This window comes from Clytia hemisphaerica, unplaced genomic scaffold (genome assembly GCF_902728285.1).
Source record: "Clytia hemisphaerica strain Z4C2 unplaced genomic scaffold, Clytia hemisphaerica genome assembly, whole genome shotgun sequence".
Taxonomy (NCBI): domain Eukaryota; kingdom Metazoa; phylum Cnidaria; class Hydrozoa; order Leptothecata; family Clytiidae; genus Clytia; species Clytia hemisphaerica.
In genome coordinates, this window is record NW_027104247.1 from 1,029,974 (window position 1) to 1,052,079 (window position 22,106).

Genomic DNA, 22,106 nt, shown 5'->3' on the forward strand with positions numbered 1-22,106 from the left:
GAAAAAATGATTTTTACATAAAAACAGCTATCTTTAAGGCTTGGGGAAACGAGAAGTTTTTTTCGTGTTGGTACAATGCAGCATGCTCTATCCAAGCCTTTATACGAGTTCTTTATCTCCAGTAGAGGTAGAAATTTTATCACTATTATACCCTTCCCTAATAATCTGCCTCGAAGTGATCGAGATTCAAACCCAGTCGATCAGCGGTATATAAGATCGAGATCGAGGCCTTCACACTACCTCTCCCCCTAAAGGTGGACCATCTCTTACAATTCTTGCTGAAATATAAGAAATAGAGGTCAAATGGCCCTAAAAATTGAAAGCATTTGTTTGTTATAGAGATCCTGGGACGAATTTTTCTCTCTGAAATTCACTTAACAGGCCCGGCGGAACAATAATAAAAGTGGGGAGGCTCAAAATGGGGTAAAATTCGCTAGGAATGGAATGCAAGATCTAAAGCTATAATCTCAAATCTTGCTCAAAAGTGGGGATACTAAAGTCTCCCCAGTCTCCCCGCTTCCACCGGGCCTGTTTTGATGGAAGCATAGTAAGTAACCATCAAACACAGATCTGTAAAGCCATAAGGGCTAGATAGGCAACTTTAAGCTTTCTCTAGCAAAAAAAAGTGAAACAAAATTTGAATTTTTTAAATTTCGTGCCGATGGATAGGACCCAGCATTTTAATTGTTTTCGGAGCGCGAGGTAAAAAATAGTAGGCGGCAAACGCTATTTCGCATCTCTCAAACCAGTGAAATTGCTTGTTGTCAAGTGATTTCTTTGGTGGGAAATCCTATCTTCACTTTTCGATAAAGGCCGCGGATGTTGCCATCAAACTTCGGGCTACATGACGAAACCACGCGGGGTGTATTATATTAGAGGAAGTTCATAAATCTACATGATGCAGACAGCGCAAATTAAATGTAATCGTGCACGCATTATCAGAGCTAATTACCACCATGCTAAAAAATGCACGAAACTTAATTATAGGACATTAGATGATATCAATGTATTATAATAATAGGTTGCCGTTGGTAACGTTAGAATTATATCGGTCTGTGTGAAGAAATGATTTCCAGATTATTTGTTATTGCAACAGTGAGAGAGAAAATACACGTTTTTTTTTATAAGAGCGTCAAAAATTTTCGAAGCCTTCGGATGTTCTTAGTTTTTTGGATTTGAAGCCTAAAAATGTTCTTAAAAGGTTCTTATTTTTAGCATTTTTTTGAGCATTTTGATGTAATTTCTTAAGAAAATGCATGTTTTTAAGTCTCCAAAGCCCTTAGAATGTTCTTAGAATGTTCTTAAATTTTTGGGCCTCGAAGCCTTATGTTCTTATATAGTTCGTTCTTATAAAAAAAAACGTGTAAGGAAAAAAATTTGCGCATATAATTTGAGTGGCAGAAATATCAGCTCCGTTTCTCTATTTTTTTAAAAGAAACCTACGATTTAATTTAGCTACTATTTGTTTTGACTGGCTACTAGGAACTTCCAATTAAAAATAATTGTTGGAAAATCTGGTACACGTTTTTTTTTATAAGAACAAACTATATAAGAACATAAGGCTTCGAGGCCCAAAAATTTAAGAACATTCTAAGATCATTCTAAGGCTTTGGAGACTTAAAAACTATGCATTTTCTTAAGAAATTACATCAAAGTGCTCAAAAAATGCTGAAAATAAGAACATTTTAAGAACATTTTTAGGCTTCAAATCCAAAAAACTAAGAACATCCGAAGGCTTCGAAAATTTTTGACGTTCTTATAAAAAAAAAACGTGTACCTATATTTAAAGCGACGGCAGTATGTTCATGTTTGAATTAAATTGCCTGAAATTGAATGCAATTAATTTTATATTGCTTTTATTGCTGCATGCAACCCCTCTGATATGTTTCGGTATACAAGTTTTTGTATGAGAACAAATTATGCAAGAAAATAAGGTTTGTGGACTCAAAATCACCCTATTTCTTAGAGAAAGGGTCAAAAATATTCACAAAATGGTCAAAATAAGAACATGTTAAGAACATTTTTAGGCTTCAAAATATTTTGGATGTTCTTATAAAAAAACGTGTAGGGATGCGTATCGTGTATAAAATTCCCGTCCGAGAGTTTCCTCAAATCTGGGGTAACCTGTTTAAATCTATAGCACAACACCAATTTGACAAGACCGATACGACTCTCCTTCATTTTTCTAGTGAAGACAACCAGAAATCTCTCCGGTTTGTTAAACCATACCCTTCAAAAGCTTAAAGGCGGGAATTTTAAAATACAATACGCATTCCCAATATTGAAATCAACTGGTGCCTAAAGATTGACCATCAAAATGAAAAAGTGATTTGTTTTTACAAACCAAAGTGTAAAGCTGCTAGCTATTTTACAGACCGGAATAAAAAATTGGTTGATGTTTAACCGGAAGGAAAAATGTGGTTGGTATTTGACAGGCTAGAATGTAAAGTTGCCTTAAAATCATACATCGGTCTTTGGTTGGTAAATTTGGCTAAAATTTGTTCCCTGGAGTTAGGAGTTAGTTTTTTTCAAACAAAAATTACGAATCAGGCTAAATAAACAGTTAAGGAAGTATTGAAAAAATTTATCTATTTCTCTGGCGTTTAGTGTCTACTGGGTAAGCTGTAAATTGTTTCTAGTTTTGCTTAAATTTTGTATAAATGTGAATATAAAGTAATAACTCAACCATGTGTATCAAAATCACAAGAAAAATATATTGGCGCAGATCTCGAAAACAAAACTGAACTTACCTGAAGTTTGACGCGATCCGATCAAGACGATATAAACGTTTGTTTCATCATTGGGTGGAACAAGATTTGGTTTCAGGTCATTCTCATTGTATTCGGTTGTGATTATAATCTTGTATGTAACGATACCTGAAAAAATCAGCAAAAAATAAAGAAAATATCTGCAATCTGCTTGGTTAAAAAGAGTACAATATATTTTATATTTTACATGTACAAAATATAAATCGACGAAAAGATGTTGTTGCATTGTACCGGTAGAAGCAATCTAATGTCACTTTGGTAAAAAAGTGCTCTGCGCTTTTCGGGTCACCGATAAACCAGTTATCAGACATTTGCTCGTACAATATGGAAATATTTCACTCGTTCTGGATTTTCCATAAAATTTCTCGGAACTCGTAAAATAATTCTCATATTGTACTCGCAACTGTCCGATAACTTATCAAGGACTACAACACGATTTACACATTTCAAGGGTTTCTGAGGATCCACTGGGATCTTTTTTACTGAAGAAGATTACAATACAAAAATCTTCCAAAACTTGTATTCTTTTTTGGCTCGAAGTGGGCTCAGTTAGGATAGCAAAAGGTCTTTATAAACTTGACTTAAAAGGGCGCAATTAATAACTCCCTGCAGACAAAAGAGTGCCAGAACTTTAGTAATGTAAAAAGCACCACCCATATTAACTGAAATCATAACATATTCACTCTTGAAAAGAGGTGCTTTTGAGTCCATTTGTAGTATCCCTTCTAAAAATTGGTTAAAATAAAAAATTTTAAGATTTTAACCCAGTCCAAGACTGCAAAACTTGATATTTGGACAGATGAGTTCAAAGAGCTATGCTAACGCACTAACCCCCCTTTCTAAGAAATTATTTATAAGGGGGTGGATACGAACTATGAAAGTATAAGGTTTAGCGTAACCAGCTGAAAACAATGAGGATCTGATTTCAGTTTACATCTGACATACCGTACGAAAAGTCATGGTTGAATTTATCTCCACTTAAAGAGGAAATGATTTGACCATCAGTTGGACCTGGGTGTTCATTTTCAACCAATGAATCTGATGGTGGTGTGTTTTCAACGATGAAATCTGTTTGTGGATGAATGATTTCTTCGTCGCTCTCTGAAACGATCGGTTGTTTGCCTGTAAAAAAAAACGAGAACATAAAATGTCGTACGAGAAATGAAACAATTAAAACGGAAAATATCTTATGATAATCTATAAATTTTGCGTTCAAAGCCTTGAAGCGACTCTTCGATAAGAAATGAAGCAATTTACTTTCCCACCCGAAACGCGTCACTCGTGTGCTTTTCACACTAACGCCGGATTGAAAAACAAAATCTATCAGCCGGTTTCGGAAAATGAAACGCATGCAAACAAAGAAAGGGCTAGATTTATCCTAAATGCGGCACAAGTCTTAAAGGGATTATCAGATGATTTTTGATATTTGGCATAGAGATACCTTTTATGGCCAAAAGAGACACCTCTAAATCTTTCGACACAATATTTTTCCAAAGTTGCGATATTTGACCTCGAAATCTCTAAAAATGAGTCTTTACACAGTCTTTACGTTGAATTTCTATTGTATTCAAGTAAAAATTTGAAAATTCGAAGTCGAATATCTCAGCTTTGGAAAATAATTGGGTCAAAAACTTTGGATGTGTTTCTTATGACCTAAAAGGTATCTCTAAGCCAAATATCAAAAATCATCTGATAATCTCTTTAAGTAGCAAAGACCACCCTGCTGCCACCATAATTGCCAAGGGCGTGCATCTAATTACTCTACTCAAACTACAACTAAAAAAAAATTTTGATCACACAACCAAAAAACTTCGTTTTTCTCGCTTTTTACAACCTTTACAATGTACTTTGGGATGCCTGAAAACCAGGTCACTAACCTTAAGTCCCCACCCTTAACCACCCCCCGGGACAACAAACTCACCTGGCGGGTCGGACCAATCATAACCGAAAGAGACGACACAATGCATTGGGAAAGAATGAGAAATAGTCCATTGTCTTCGGGCCATTGTATTGTAATTATCTTTATATTTTCAACTACAAACCATTCAACTCTCTCTAATTCGAAACTCTTATCATTCGAATATATCAATAACTCAAAATCAAAATTACTCTCATCAGCCTGGAAAGTTTACTGAACACAGTCTTTATTTAAAAAAATAATATTTAGCCTTCTTTGAATTTCGAATTAGAGAGACTTGGCTGACAACAATTTATCAACAAAACTTTTTTTAGATTTAAATCTATAATTTCTCAATTCCCAACAAAATTATTGCCTAAATTTTGAGGTTTGGTCTTTTAATTAAGATTAGCAGCAAAAACAAAAATTTCTTCATTTAAATTGTACTAACTAATTCAACAAACAACAGAAAATCAACGAAATGCCTTTAAAATCGGAAAGCAAATAATATGTAAAAGATTTCAATGATAAACGTAAACACATACCATCTAGATTTTGATTTTCTTTTGGCTGTAAAAACATTGGCACGTGGAGTTCGAAATGTTTGGACACTTCAGTATCTGCGTTGCCATGGTAAACAGAATGGTTGTCATGGTGATCGATGATAGTCACGTGATCTAGTTCCCAGGCCGAAAAGAAACCTTTGCCGTCATGACTGACTCTAAAAAGCAAAAACAGAAGAATAATTGTGTGAGTAAGTTTCTGAGTGGATGAAGCCAATTTTTTCTTACTTCTTCTCTTCTTCTAGTGTCTATCTTCAGGTTTGCAACTTGAATGGCTTTAAAATCGCATATATCCTATCATCAGGTCATTACTTCACAACCCTTAAAGCAGGAAAAGACTGAGTTTGATTTTCCAAGAGGAGAATAACGAGAACAAACTATATAAGAACATAAGGCTTCGATGGCCAAAATGTTAAAATCAAGTTTAAGGACATTTTAAGTTTTTACAGACTCTACAATGGCCAATTTCCCAATTTCTTAAGAAAATGGACAAAAGTACTGACAAAATGGTGAAATTAAGAAAATGTTAGGAACATTTTTAGGCTTAAATCTCAAAAATTTAAGAACATCCTAAGGCTTCAAAAATTCTTAAAAAAAACGTTTAATACGTCACAAATTTAATGTCGTTTGCCCCGAGTAAAAAAAAAGATGTTTACAGTCAAAATATAATACCCAAATCTGTTTCGCAAGGTAAAAAACATTGCTTTATGAACCAATGAATTCATACCTGCACAGATCTATAATTCCCACATCGTTTGGGTTAACTTCAAAGACATCTTCTTGGTTTCGCTGGAACGGTTTCTTGAATGTGCGCGATTTCTTTAGCCGGAGTTTTTCTGTGGTTAACACAAAAACAATTTAGATTTATAACAATATTATGAAAACGCAAACTCAGGACAAAATTATTTTTGCTTATTATTGATCAGTCTTCCCAGCTGGCACACAACGTTGTTTCAACGTTCATCTAACGTTAAAAGGACGCTGTGAACGTTAGATAAACGTTGAAACAACGTTATTGATTAGCCGTGGATATCTGCTAACGGAATCACCCGAAACAAAAACCGGATATTATCCATCGTGTATCTTTTTTTAATAAGAGTCAGTGGACGAATCCTGACTTTTTTCGGGTGTTTCCGTTAAAAAATGACTTAAGCATAATAATATGAAGAATAGGCATTATTTAGAGATATTTTTTGGAGCTTTAACCATTGACATATTTTTCAAGAAAACTTTAAAGTTTCGCAAGACTTCTAACTCACAATTTGGGCATCTCAATCGACCACAATTTTTCGTGTCCACGCTCCCAAGGGGGGGTTAGGGGTACAGTATAGTTCGTCATAATTTGAGCAAACAAAAGTAAAAAATCGGCCGTTAAGGTATATACAGTTTTTACAAATTTCTTAAAGATTTTCGAAAATATTGCTCGACGATGTTTCCCCTTATACAGTACAATCCTGGATAGAACTGTTCGTCCACCCCCTCCCCCAATATCAATGTTGATGGTGAGTCTTTTGAACGTGCAAAAATGCAACTGCAGCATTGATTTGTGGGGAAAGGGGGTCTTGCCGATGAAAAAGGTTCATCGGACACCAGTTTAACCACAATTGTACAAACTACAATTCATGATATGCACCACTGGAAAGTCTTCTGAGAACTTTTAAAATTTTCGAACCAATACGTCACTTAAACAATAGAAATGCCACCCGTATTGGGTGGAACAAAAACAGAAAAGTTGCATAATTTCGTGAAGTCATTGCAGTGGTGCATATCATGGATTTTGCTCGATGATGTTTCCTCTGCAAAGGTAAAAACTACACTTGACTTACTCGTCTCTCCTTTGTTTCCATGAATAACAATGTAAACACGTGAGTCGGTGCCAGACCCCAATTTATCTTTCGTCGTTACTTTGACGCTGTATCTTTTCTGTTTCTTCGGTTTTGCGTGTTGACTTTCCTCTATACCTAATGAGTCGGTGAAAAAGTGTCAGACTTTATGACATGAAGAAAGCAATACAGAGCTGTTAATTTTAGTTTGTAATTTTTAATTTAACCCTCGTATCCGGACGTATGATTTCACGGCTATATGACGCGAACAAAAATTTGATTTTTGACTTACTTCACTAAAATTGCAATAGAAAGTGATTGATAAAAGATATCACGATAAGTAATACCTCAATTTTTTCACATGTAATAAGGCTTTGAAATACCAAAAAAAAAATTTGAAATATGGCTGACACCTGGTCACGTGACCGAAAAATCGGCAGATTTTTTTTCGGAACAGCAAAATTTTTGACTTTGAATAAAGAAATAGAGTAAAAGGCATTTGCTTTACGCCTTGAACTTTGAATATGATTTAGAGAATTGAATTTACTGAACGGGTAAAAAAAATTTCATGTCATCATAAGCTTTCCTAGAATCTAAGTAAAGTGATTTTTTGTCCAAATTTTTGAGCAATTTTTCCCTTACAGATTTAGCCTGAGTAAATTTACAACAAACATTGAACATTTATAATTCTAGTTGTAAACAAGATATCGAAAAGCGGTTTTTTTGCAGGTTACGGGAAATTTATCTCAAAATCATTATTCAAAACCATGTTATTGTATTTTGGCGCGAAAACGGTTAAAATCTTTTACAAAGCTATGGACCACCCGGTGGCCCGTGCGTCATATATGAACACGATTCATGGACCACCCGGTGGCCCGTGCGTCATATATGAACACGATTCATGGACCACCCGGTGGCCCGTGCGTCATATATGAACACGATTCATGGGCCACCCGGTGGCCCGTGCGTCCGGAAAGGGTTAATGTTTGTTTTAGTTTCTAAGAAGCCTCAAAAGGTTCTTAACTTGTTCTCAATATTTTGGACGATAAAGCCTCGTGTTCCTATATACTTTGCCCTTATAAAGAACGTGTACTTTTGGGGGTGAAAGATGAAATAATTATCGAGGATATCTCGTAGAAAATTGTTACACCGCCAATAAGCTCGAAATTAAATCGCGATAAAAAAGCTGTTTTCGTCTAACAGGCTAAGGCTCATAGTACCCAATAAAATAAGGACAGTTTTTCAATATTTCCAGCTGAAGAGTCAAATGTAAATTTTAGAGATTGCAATAGAACATTATTGTTGTTATTACTATTACACGTTTATTTATTTATTAGAACACCTAAATTTTGGCTGAACCTGGATGTGCTTATTTTTTTGGCAATTTCCAGCCTAAAATGTTCTTAAATGCGTTCTTAATTTTTCATACTACTCTAAATCGACAATATCATGCAAAATAAAGAGCACTTAAACGCGACTTAAAATTGGTAAAATTTGGACAGTATTTAACTCTCGATTTTAGAAAATCCATCCTTAAGTTCGGTTAAAACTGCTTGAAAAGAGGAAAAAAATTGTAGTTTCTTGTCATTTTCTTCCAAACTGAGGCTGGGCATGTTCTTACGATGTTCTTATTTTTTCGACGAATTTCAGCCTATATGTTCTTATAAACTAGGTTCTAATAAAAAAAAAAAACGTGTAAAGGAATTTTGTTTTAATGATCATAATTTCGAGCTTATTGACGGTGTAACAATTTCCTACGAGATATCCTCGATAACTGTTTCATCTCACCCCCTAAAGTACACGTTCTTTACAAGAACAAAGTATATAGGAACACTCGAGGCTTTATCGTCCAAAATATTGAGAACAAGTTAAGAACCTTTTGAGGCTTCTTAGAAACTAAAACAAAAACATTTCTTAAGAAATTGCTAATGCTAACGAAAATGCCCAATAAATGATGAGAATAGAAATTTTTTTTTCTAGGTTTTTAGGCTTAAAACTCACAAAGTTAAGAACATCCAAAAGTTTCAAAGATTCAGGATGTTCGCATAAAATGTAATACTTTTCGAAGTTTGTTAGGCGGGGGCAGGCAGTTGTCCTGACCAAATTTTTATGCAGGAAGTCATTACTGTATCCTTCTAGCAAAAGATTTCTTGAAAAGGAAACAATGATTTATTGATTTACGCAAAAAGCATAATTTTGCTTTTTAATTACAATCTTAAAGTTGGGATTCCGGAAACGGGGCGGAAACTCCCTTTGATTATTAAGGCATTGGCGGGATTACGTACTATTCGAGGACGATAGAGTGACTCAAGTGATTTGGAATAACCCACAATTTTGACCCACAAAATAAAGGACGGTAAAAGTGCTGATTTAGCGTTGCCCTCAGTCCAACATGATATAGACAAAATAGAAAAGTACCGTCTCCATCACAGAAAAGCACATCCATATACTTGCTAATATGAGGGTATTCTCTGGCGTCCATCAATCACGTAAACAAAGCCTGGGATACACGGGGACGAGGATAATAAATGCATACAATAATTCTGAGCAAAAAGTTTACTACAAAAGTGGTTTAAGCATGTGGTTAAAACCCAAAAATGCATTTTGTATTCGGAACAGGACCAATATCTACATATCCATTACTCGTTTAAACCACATTTTGTCACATCTTTTTGACGTTTATCAACTAACGCTATATGGACGATATTGATGTTTTTTAAAAGCTGGATAGTGCTTGCATTCTCTCATATTGAGTCATATATTGATTATAATAGTAGGGTTGCTTACAAACTCTTTTTACACGTTTTTTTATAAGAACATCTAAAAAATTTCAAGCCTTTGAATGTTCTTAACTTTTTAAGTTTTAATAAGCCTGTTCTAAAAATGTTCTTATTTTCACTATTTTGCATTTTCATTATTTTTCTATTTTTGTCCATTTTCCTTAGAAATAGCTGTTTTAGGATCCGTAATGCCTTAAAATGTTCTTTTGTTCTTAATATTGTAGCCATCGAAGCTTTATGTTCTTATACAGTTCTTTCTTATAAAAAACTTTTACTATGTAAAAAGATTTGAAACCATTTAATTATTTAGCAGACCACTGAAATGTATTTGAAATAAATTATTTTAATTTTTGCGGATTGATTTATGGAGCCTATGTAAGTGTTTCACACAGTAAGATCAAACAAGCCCCGCTAAAACTCACCAATTTAAGGAATTTTATGATTAAAAATATTGGCTTTCCACGTTCCCTGATAAATTGTTTACTTATTTATTTATAGTGCCATCGAGATTGAAATGCTTTTTCCATGTAAAGATGTTTAAAACACTCATCAGGGCCGGCGAATCAATTTTGAAAGTGGAGGGGCCAAATAGTAAGTGTCTAAGGAGGCGCCACCATGGTTGGCGCCGACGGACCTTTCTTAGCAAAAAAGTGGGGGGGGGCATGGCCCCCCCCGGCCCCCCAGTTTCGCCGGCCCTGCTCATTCATATTCCCGAGTGACAGCTAATATCAAACGAAAGATTAGACTATGCTATAGTGTAAGACGAATCACTGTCTAAGAAAAAATTCGCAAACGAGTTTTTTTGCCGAAAAGAGTTTACAGTCGGTAGAGTTGCCAGTCTTCGAAACTCTCCCGTCGATTTTTTTCCGTATACACCATAACGCCATACCGCCGTATCTTCCCGCCTTTTCTATCACTGTAACGGACGATAACATCGTCTAACGAAAGATATGGCAATAAAATTATTGCGCACCTCGTTTTCAAACTATTCCAACATTTTATTGGATTGGAATTGATAACAGTCTTTAGTAAGTATCGATTAAAGAATAACCTATTTGTAAAGGAGGCCAGCAATGATTTTGATAATCTAACGAACCAATGTAATTAAAAACAAAAAAGTATTGAATAATATGAATAGAGGAAAAAGCGATGAAATATTTGGATAAATGTTTCTCCCAACTAAATTTAACTAATAAGATATATCTTACCATCGCTAGCAATGACGTCATCATCTGCAGTAATGGACTCATCGGTTGAATCCAGTGAATCGTCATCTTTCGGTGAACTACTACTGCTGAAACGTGGTAATCTCAAAGAGAAACCGAACCCTCCTCTAGGTTTACTCGATTCTTCTCCTGATATCTCATCAGCTGGTGCATCTGGAGAATCTTCTGCCGGTTCTGGAACGAAAAGCTCAAACATTTTAACTTGTGGTTTATGTTTGGTCGACATATATCTTCTTTTAATGGAAACAAACAGGGAATACCAAGAATAACGGCTGAGAACGACAGAAAATTCATGATATGCACCATTGCAATGTCTTCCACGAACCCAACAGCTGATTGGTTGCATATGGTGTATTGACTGATTTTACGTCACTTACAACCAATCAGCTATTGGGTCCGTGATGTAATGTCAGAAAACAATGCAATGGTGCATATCATGAATAGACGAATAACAGTAGTTCTACTCCGCATGGTTGTGATTTTGTTTCTGGTGAAGGTCCCAAAGAAAACTTTTAGGAGCGCAGATTTGAAATCAGCAATGTTCAATTATTCTGTGTGTCATGTCATAACAACGGCCAGTGTTCCTCTTTATTTTTCATTTAATCTTTTAGATTATTTTACTCTAAAATATAAATACTAAGTTTGCGACCGCAGTCGAGGGCGACCCGAAGGCTCCCTTTCTCTAGCTGTCTACCCGAAGGTAGGGGAGGGCGCCACTCCTTTCCCTGGATTGCTCCAATTACTCTTGATCCTTCTCTTAATTGCTGAGCATCAAGCAGAGAGGCATTAAGTACCATTTTGAGAATCTTTGGTATGACCCGGCTTGGGACATAGTGTCCTAGTAGGTTGGTTCCCCTCCTTTGAAAATTGAAAAAATCCCCTTTTAGTTCCCCTCCCTAAGGTTTTTAAAATAATTCCCCCCCTTGAATTTTTTTTTTGATTTTTTGCTCATAACATAATACTGCTTCTATTCATGTTATCTCGTCCCTGTATACAAAGAAAAAAGTTGACACCAGAGAATAGAAAATTGTTTTCCTCAGATTTGTTCTCCACACTCATGACTTTTTGGAGCTATTTTTTCTCCCCCTCCTTTTGATTGCCCCCTAGAATTTTGAAAACGATTTTGCCCACCCTTTTCCATTTTCTGAAAAAAAACAACTCCCCTGCCCTTTTCAAAGGGAGGACACTATGCGGGGGTCAAACCCACAACGTTGCGTACCGTAGCTTGGTGGCCTATCGTCATGATACGGTCGCTACAGTGAACCTAAAACGAATCAAACATACCTGCTTCCTTCTTATCAACTTTTCCTTCATTCTCATCTAAGTCCAATTCGATTTTCGGTGTTTTCTGAAATTGAAAGATAAACAATAGATGAAAAAAGCTACATGCTGAATGGACCTACCTGATGATGACAGTTAGATAGCAATAAAGAGAAAAATGAAAATAATCAGTCAGAAAACACAGCGTTTCGCAAAAATGCATAACGCATTAAATTTCATCATTGATTGTTGATGGGGGAGAGGGAAGGGGAGCAGAGAAAGAGGGAAGGGGAGCAGAGAAAAAAGAAATGGAAAGTTCCGGCTTCAAAAGTCAATTTTATTGAAAATTTAAACATGTTTGATGGTGGGCATTGTTATCAATAATGTTTTTGTATGAAAAAAACAAAGAATTATTAAGTAAAAGTCCAATGAAAATCTGCAAAACGGTGATTTCTGGTATATTTCCAGCATTTTCGGCCGGAAAAAAAATTTTCTAAAAAAATCGAACTCGGCCATGTTTTGAGCATTGCGAATACGCATCTTTCTGCAAATCAGAAAAAACTATGGATGAAAATTCGAGAAAATTTCCGGCATTTTCGGCCGGAAAAAATATGTTTTTCGAAAATCGGGCTCCGTCACATTTTAGGTATTGTCATTTTGCATCAGTGTGCAAAATTTCATAAAAAAATATAACGTACAGCTCGAGAAATTCAAGAAATACTGTCTTTCCGGCAAAAATAGGTTGTTCCGGCGATTTTTTAATAGTTCCGGCTTCAAAAGTCAATTTTATTGAAAATTTAAACATGTTTGATGGTGGGCATTGCTATTAATAATGTTTTTGAATGAAAAAAACAACCAATTAAGGAAAAAGTCCAATGAAAATCCAGAAAAACGGCCATTTCCGGCATTTTCGGCCGGAAAAAAAAATTTTCTCAAAGATCGGACTCGACCATGTTTTGGGAATTGTTAATACGCATCTTTGAGCAAAAAATCAGAAAAAACTAATGATAAAATTTCGAGAAAATGCCAAAAAAACAGTTTTTCCGGCAAATTTCTTTTTCGAAAATCGGGCTTCATCACATTTTGGGCATAGCCATTTTGCATCATTGTGCCAAAAATCTGAAAAAACTAATGAGCCAATCCTGAGAAAAGCTGGTAACAGACGGATGGACGGACGGACGGACGAACGGACGGACAAAGGTTAATTTATAGGACCTCCGAGGTAGGTCCAAAAATTAAATGAGCATATAAATAATCTGCGAGAATTAAATTTGCGTAATAACTTCGTCCACAAAATAAAATAATTAGGCATTTGACAAAATAAGAAAGCCTGTTTAACTTCTAACATTTTCATTTTTCGGATTAATTTTTTAATTTTCACTGGATGGCTTGTATTTCAGTATTATCTATTATTACATACTTACTTCTTGTAAAAAGAACTAATTATTATGGAGACAAGATAGTATTGATGATAAAGAAAAATAAAAATAAATGGTAAAGAAAATAGACTATATTTAGTCAGGAGATTGCGTACTGAACCCTGGCTGACCAGATCAAATAGAATAAGTTAGCATTTCTGAACTTCGAAAGATCATTTGTGGATGTTTGAAACTTAACTCGAGTAAGGTACAATTACATCAATGAGGAACTTTAAAAAAACAAAGCCCTTCTATTAAATCAAAATGAAATAATTTCCTAATTACCCGGGGGAGGCACTTAGCCAAAATTGGTTACGGGGACGTGCCGCTGGTCAGAGTCCCTTTTTAGGCTCTGAGGATATCTGACAGGGTCCCAAATTACCTGATTTTCAAAATATTAATCAAACAGGGGCGAATTTTGGTTATTTTGGACAATTCGGGGTAATTAGTACCTCTTTGTGTTTGATAGGAGACCATCCATAACCGTATAATTCAATCTCATTGTTGCGTTCATTTACCAGCCTCGTTTCTGCGTCAAATTTCATCCATCTGAATGCAAAAATGAGATTACAAATATAAAGAAAACCCGCCAGAACTCGAACTTCTATTACTCGAATGTCTCCTTAATTCGAGCGAGTTTTCTTGTCCCTTCGATCAGCAATGCCTTATAAATCAGTCTCTATTCATGATATGCACCATTGCAATGTCTTCCATTCCACCCAATAGCTGATTGGTTCAAAGTGACGTATTGACTGATTTTACGTCACTTACAACCAATGAGCGATTGGTTCCGTGATGTAATGTCAGAAGACATTACAGTGGTGCATATCATGAATAAATCAAAAATTCCATAATAACAGGAGCAGACTTCAATTCCCCCTGAGTATTCAAGTTATTGAGACTCCAATGAATTTATTTTCTATTTTTCTCGAGTCTCCATAATTCCAACCTCTATAAATCGAAGAAGAATAAAATGCAAAAAGTCATCTGGCTTGCAAGGACACCAGAGCCTCACTTCGTCTTCCAAAAATCAACCAAAAATCAACAAATTGCCCTAAAATTATAATAATCTTAAATATAGAGTCTCCATAACTCGACACGCTCAGGGAACACAAATTTGTTCAAGTTAAGGAAATTCGTCTTCCAAAAATCAACCAGAAATCAACAAATTGCCCTAAAATTATAATAATTCTAAATATAGACTCTCCATAGCTCGACACGCTGAGGGAACACAAATTTGTTCGAGTTAAGAAAATTGGAGTCATGGAGTAAGGTTTATAAGGCATTGTTAACTGAAGAGACGAGAAAGCTTGCTCGAATTAAGGAGACGTTCGAGCTAATAGACTCAACTGCATAGCTTTTTTTGCTACCTTATAGTCAACATTGTCCCTAAATAAAACAAAACTTTATAAACAAGTCTCGAAAAAATCTTACGTTTTTTATAAGAGCATCTAAATTTTTGAAGATTTTGCTATTCTAAAATTTCGAGTTTTGAATGGTCTAAAATATTTTTAACCTTTTCTTATTTTAGAGAGTTTTAGAATCTAGAAAGGCCTAAAATGTTCATAACTAGTTCTTAATATTTAGATTATCGATACCCTTTATTCTTATTAAAAAACTGTGTTCATAGTGATGTTTGACTCCACCATGGGATCATTTCACCTTATTTCCATACAAGGGGTTGGACGAAGATTTCCAGGTGGTACTACGAAGAAGGATTTCCAGGGCGTTTAAGGAAAGTTTTTTTTTTAATTTTCCAGGGGGTAAAATGTTATTGTCAAACTCTCAGGGGTCAAAAACTGATTTCACTTCGTCCATCCTCACTTAAAGGTATAAAAATAATTTTTCCAAGGGTTCTATTGCAAATTTTGCTATTTTCCAGGGGGTGTCATCTTAAAAAGATTTTTTTGACTTAGAAAGGTCCGTCCACCCCCTGTATGGATTTTAAATGGAACAGCTCATTATAATCGACCGCCGGAGGCGGCTTCTTTCATAGTGGTACGCTAATCTCGTTTTGCCTTGGCTCAATACTTTGTCTACCATTTACTTTCGGTTTTTTGCGGAACGACCGTTTTGAGGGCGCGAAGCGCCCGAATAGGGAGTGTAGCATCCTTTGGCAAGATCTGCGTACGCGGGGCGTAAATTTGTATATGTTCGAAAAAGTGTTTCCAAAACTGCTACCTCCGACGATAAATGTCGACTTTGCTCTGTATTGAAGAATGGCACCTGTTTAGCCACCGAAAAGAAGCATTTACCTCGTAAACTTTATTGAAAATTAATTTTAGTAAAACTTTGGTTCTGTTTTTGTCATTTTTTCTAAAAATCATACATATTTTTAAAAAAAGTAAAAGTGTATCTAAAATTATATCGAGTTTGAATATCCAATCAAGTGCGAGATGTCTGTTTTTGTGTCGTTGCTGCCACTTTCACTTTTGCACACTTGCGAAACATAAACAAAGATGGCGATTTTTGTCAAGGCAGAGATTTCGCTGATTTTTTAAGCTACTGGATGCATCCTTTGCTTGTAAAATGACGTTGCTGCTGTTCACACTTAATGGAAATTTTACTCGAGTATTATTCTAGGTTTTTTTACCACTTCCTCTGGGAGAGGTGAGATCTGTCACTTGCTGATGTGGCAGTCAACTGTTGAAATTTTCGATAAATGGTCAGAATGGTCTGATGGTTGTTTACCTTGTGGCATTCAAACTTCATGGTACATTCTTGTGATAATTTGATTGGAGTAACCGTTCCTATTACATCAATTGATTTCAACGAAAACTATTTTTATGGCTTGATCAAACCAACCCAAACAGCAGTCAAGTCAGATTTAAAACAACATTTGGATTTCAAAATATTTTAACGTTTAGACTTTATAATTTTATTGGAAATGTCATCGTTAAATTTTACATTCAGCGGGCATTGTTACCAAACAATGATTTTGTTGTCACGTTGTCGTTGTTTAACAATTTGAGTAACGCTTTAACAAAAAACATCGAATATTGGATGATTGTGGTCAGTAATATTTTCGTTGAGGAGAGGAGGTACGATGTGAAGAACAGACACAATATTTTCAGGAGTTTTTAATCATTCTACATGAAATTAGAAGGACTTTGTTGTGGTTTGAGATCAAGCAAACATTACACGATTCCCATCCAATATATACAATTTCGATATACAATAATGTACGTATTTATATGCAACACAAGAAAGGGGTAAATTAATTGTGAATGCAATATGCAATAATTGAATGCAATGATTGCTGCCTTACTACAATCTAATAATGTTTCAAGAGGTTTATATACAAGAGATGGGTAAAAGTCATTGCAAGATTTGTTTTTTCGACTGCATGAATCGGATGAATGCATGAATCGGATGAATGTATGAAAACCCCGGGGGGAGGGGGCACGACCATACGTCTGGCCCAAAATTTGGCTTCTAAAATCGGACCCTTACAGTGCAGTGAATTTCCATGAAAAATCATACCCTTACAGGGCACTTTTTCGCGCGTAAGGGCAAAAATTTTTGCTACTTTTCAAGAAAATGTGGAATCTTTCCTCCAAAATTGACCAATTTTGTGCCAATTTTACCAAAAAATTGGCCTTTTATCACAATTTCCTACCCTTACAGTGCACTAGCTGAACTATGAAAAACCTACCCTTAAGGGCCGAACGTCTGTTAGGTCATTTACCTTGAGTGCCCCCCCCCCCCGGATGAAAACTAGAAAATTATAAACTATTGATATTTTTGTGAAAATGGAATCCACTTTTTACTGTTACCTTAAGGGAACTTATTTTTATCAAAAGCTCTATTTTCTTGATCACGATTTCACCTTGAATATTCAAAAACTACAACAGCAAAACAATGAAAAGAAAGACTACACTTTCAATAACACATCAGTGTATTATTAATTTCGCATAGCGAAAGTATTACGATAGTCTTTCTGTGTGGCGAGAAAATTTTTTGGGCGCAAATTATGGCGTGGGCGTTTGGCTGCGGGCGTACTACGGCCAATATTCTAAAGGTGGACTTACTGACCTTACTCACAAAGATAAAAAAACAGCGCTTTTGTTGATAATTAAAATACTCTAGTGCAAGACGTGTAACCAAGCCTTTGTAAACATTAATCTTCATCATGAGAACTTTTTTCAAAAAGTGATTGCACATGCTTTCCTTTTTGAAACTTGCTGCTGCTGTTCTTATCAACTATCATGTTTTCTGGTATTTAAAGGGGTTTTAAAGAGGTTTATTATTCGTTTACTACTAATTATTTTATGTTTGTGTAGTTAGTGAATGCACCAATAAATTGATAATGCTCAGTAAATAGTACAAAAAGAGTTAATTTTACACAACATAATCGACATAACAACAACACATAAAACCCTCTTCTGTCTTCTTCAAAAAACTACAAACACACAGGTATGATATTTTTTTATTTTTTTTCGCCAGATAGTCATTGTGTGTTAAATGTTAACCAATAGACCTTTTTTCAAAGAGGCAACCCTGTTGAATAATTATGTAGTCCAGCCATAAAACAATGATACAGCAATGCATAATTACTGTTTCATGCATATTGTAATAATTATGCATGGGTGTATCATTGTTTTTCTGCTGGACTACAAGTTACCCACTCTCACGGTAGGTGTTCGATTATCGAACTTGATCGAACAGTAATTGAACTTTACTGGAAAATCTTCAGGTTGATGTTTGATTATATCGCAGTTCAATTAAGTTCGATCAGTGTTTTTGTAGCTCAAATGGTTCCAGTTATTGCTAGCGCAACAGCTCAATCAAACACATCGAACATCAATCAAACTAATTGAACTTTACCGGAATTTCTTGGTTCGATGACTGTTGGATTTGGTTTGATAATCGAACAGTTCTATTGATATCGCCTGGCCGATGAGATGATAGATATTGGCCTGCTCTATAAGGTTTAGCGTAGGTGTCTGCTAATAAGCCTTCAGAGTGTAAAAAGAATGGGCAACAAGGCACCGTTACCTGCTCTAACTTGGGAAGATTGGTCGAAACATGGGACTTTTGCAAATCTGGTCTGTATTTTCACTTACTGTAAAATCGAAAGAGAAATCGTGTATTTTTAAATACACTGTTCCTTAACTCAAATCAAATGACTTTGGAGGTTCGGTGAAATGGTGGCCGAATTGCCGTCCCATGTTTTGTCAGATAGTCCCAGTTAGTTAGAGCAGTTGACGGTAATAAATCAAACTAATTGAGCTTCAAACAAACTTCAGCGATCTTGATACCCCTTTTGCTAATCAGGATTTTCATTTTGAATCATTAAAAACTCCAGTGGTATCGTTGTTTTGTATGAGATTCCTATTTCCGCACTCTGGAATCTTTCCCCTATATCCATTTTACAGGATAACTGGCAAGATATTGGGGAGGGTTCGTTTTAATGGAGTTAGAGCAGAATTATAAAGGAGTCATTGTTGTGATTTGCTAGAAGGGCCATTAATCGATTACGTATAATATTGATTCTTTTACTGTTTTTAGCACTTACTACTTTCACTGGTGTGTAAACATTTATTTTATGATTTTGAAAGATTTATGGTCAACCTAGAAATAATTAGTTTTAAAGGTCTATTATAGCATCAGAAAATAATTGAAGATTGAAAATAATTGCATCACTTTTAGTGAGGTTTAGTCAATTTGTATCTGGTGAGAAAATTTGAGTGACAGGTGGTAAATAAATCTTGACCCTTAAGTTACGAGCTTTTCTTAATACATTTTTATATGGATTATTGCATTGAGATTTTGGAAATTCTCAAAGAGTATTATTTCTTTGAAGTTGGCTAGTTTTTACCCTGCCATTTTCTAGTTCAGAAGCTGGAGCTCAACTACTCAACTGCTTTTTGCCTTTAGTGGCCTATGATTGTCCATGGGGTCAACTGATGCTTGGCTTGTCTGAAGGTTAGACCTGCTGTCCGGGGGGTTAAACCTGCTGTCTATTGGTTAAATCACAGGGTAAATTTCCAAAAATGTGATAACCCACTCCCCCCCCACAATATTCTGCAATATTCAAATTTGTTCTGGAAAAGCCCAATGATTTTGATGGTAATGCTCCATCATTCATTTCAGAAAGATAGTATACAACAGATTTTTCTGACTAATGTAGCTATTTTCTCAATTTGAGAAAAATTCTACTGCTTATAGAAAGAAGTTGATATAAACTTTGCGCAAGTGAAAGGAGTCTTATCACAAGTGACTTGTTATCAAAGCACAAAATGAAGTTTTTGGCATCAAAGAATGAAAAGTTCATTTTTTCTTCTTCATTTTCAAAAAAATTTAAAATTATTTTTCTCAAGTATATTGGGGAGTTTCTAAACATCGACCAGAAATGGCGACCACGACCAGCGACCACGACCGGCGACCAGATAAATTTGGGTTATCGAGTTTTTCCTCTTTCTCCACCTTAGAGTCTTTCTCCTATGATCAATTATTTATCGAATTGAAGAGTAAAGCTCACCCCTGTCTCACCTACAGTAATTATAAAGCCACGTGCAAAACGTGTAGAACAGCCATTTTAACGCTCTTGGAGCTTGAATGGGGTGTCAATTTCTATCCTCTTGTATTTTCGGCATCAAATTAATTAATTTCAAATTTTTTGCTGAAATTCATTTAAGAAGCTTTATATTTGATCATCAGATCATTATTTTGTCAAAATAAGTCATTTTGACTATCTAAGGACAATAGAATAATTGATGAGATTGATATCTCTAAAACTGCCCTTCCCAGCTTTTGCCTACTGACAATTTCTATCTATTCATACTAAAGGCATCTCATTCAGCATAATTAAAATATTTGGTGTAATAAAGTTTACAGGCATCACACTTAATTGCCCTGTCAATATTTTTGTCAAAAAGTGTCACTTTGTCTAGAAAATGACTGGTAGCGTCAAAGGTCACTTTTAGTATTCTAAGCTAGAGTATTTCTCAGCCATGTGCTCAGTGGTTCATTTGAAAGCCACATCAGGACTCGATTTGGATGTTCTCTACGATGGAGAGAGCAGATAAACTCGATAACCCAAATTTATCTGGTCGCCGGTCGTGGTCGCTGGTCGTGGTCGCCATTTCTGGTCGATGTTTAGAAACTCCCAGTATATGGCAGTTCTCTGATTTATTCTGAATATAAAAGATATTTTTAACGCTTATAAAAAGGAATTTTTTAGTCGCATTTTTTAATTTTATCTTTTTGTTTTTATTGGATTGAGATTTTTCATAAGAAAACAGGGTATCTACGACCTGTGTGTACAATACAATGTGTATATTTTGTGTAACGCTTCATTCAAAATCCATAATGCTTCACGCGTCTTCGTCGTTGATATTCTAATATTATGCGAAATTTTCGACTTTAAGTCGTCTTGTTGTGTTTTTATGATGCAGTTTTTCATTAATAATTCAACATGACCTCATGATTAAGAGAGGGTCTTTTTTCACAGGATACGTATGTTGAGAATCTTGTTGAAGATGCTTTTTTTAAGACACATCAAATTATTTTTAGTTCAAAAGCCTTTTATAGACTCTCTGTAACAACAAGTCTAATATGAGCTATGATGCTAGTTTTTAGAGTTTTAGTTTTTATTTTTGATATCATTTTTTGTTATTTTACCCTGTGGAAAGTTGTATTGAGCAGATATTTTTGTAATTTTGATCAGCAAGATTTTATAAAAGTATGACAAAGTCGAGTACAAATGACTTTTCAAATATCCCCAAGTGCTTTTGGAACACCTCTTCATACATTTCTACTTTTTCAAACATTCTCACTGGCAATAAATTCAACGTGAATTGTAAGGTCCTATTAGTTGTTTTTTTTTGTAATTCTGCATTAACAATGGAGTAGTACATTTTGAGATTTCTTCGCTTTGCGAAAACAGAACGCTCGTTCCGCAACCCCTTTTATGTTGATTTAACTAGATTACCCAGGTGTTTCTCTTTTTTTCCCTAAATGTCTTTTATTCGGAATTGAATAATCGAGACATGAAAAATGACTAGTATATTGTAATCTATTTTCAATGAACAATCTAAAATGTACTGGAGATGATATGTAGGCGTTAATAATGTGCGCGCGCTCTTTTGCGAGCGTGATGCGTGATGGAAGGCGGTCGTTTCAGTGTGGTTTACATCCACACCGTGACCTAGTATTAATAAAAATTAGAGTTTCGTTTTTACCTTAATGGAGGTGAGTCTGGATCAATGTCATCAGCTTCAAGATTGCCAACAGATTCGTTCGTATCATCAAGGTTTGCTTCTGGATGGCTCACCAACACATAATCCAATCCCCATGCTGAAAACAAGCTCTTCCCGTCGTGTCCAATGCTATGTAAATTAGAGAATAAAAAACAATTTTCGAATAT

General features: G+C 35.3%; 1 protein-coding gene across 7 annotated transcripts in view; it reads right to left on the reverse strand.

The window, feature by feature from the left end:
* The window catches only part of LOC136816369 (neuroblast differentiation-associated protein AHNAK-like), a 111,310-nt gene that overhangs the window by 49,695 nt on the left and 39,509 nt on the right, over positions 1-22,106 (reverse strand). For all 7 annotated transcript variants that reach the window (XM_067072693.1, XM_067072697.1, XM_067072694.1 and 4 more), the window contains exons 25-33: positions 21,922-22,068; positions 14,188-14,284; positions 12,342-12,405; positions 11,040-11,231; positions 7,055-7,189; positions 5,956-6,064; positions 5,211-5,386; positions 3,714-3,890; positions 2,751-2,876 (exon numbers count right to left, since the gene is read on the reverse strand). In XM_067072693.1, coding sequence (XP_066928794.1) covers positions 2,751-2,876; positions 3,714-3,890; positions 5,211-5,386; positions 5,956-6,064; positions 7,055-7,189; positions 11,040-11,231; positions 12,342-12,405; positions 14,188-14,284; positions 21,922-22,068 — 1,223 coding nt within the window. The remainder of the gene's footprint in view (positions 1-2,750; positions 2,877-3,713; positions 3,891-5,210; positions 5,387-5,955; positions 6,065-7,054; positions 7,190-11,039; positions 11,232-12,341; positions 12,406-14,187; positions 14,285-21,921; positions 22,069-22,106) is intronic.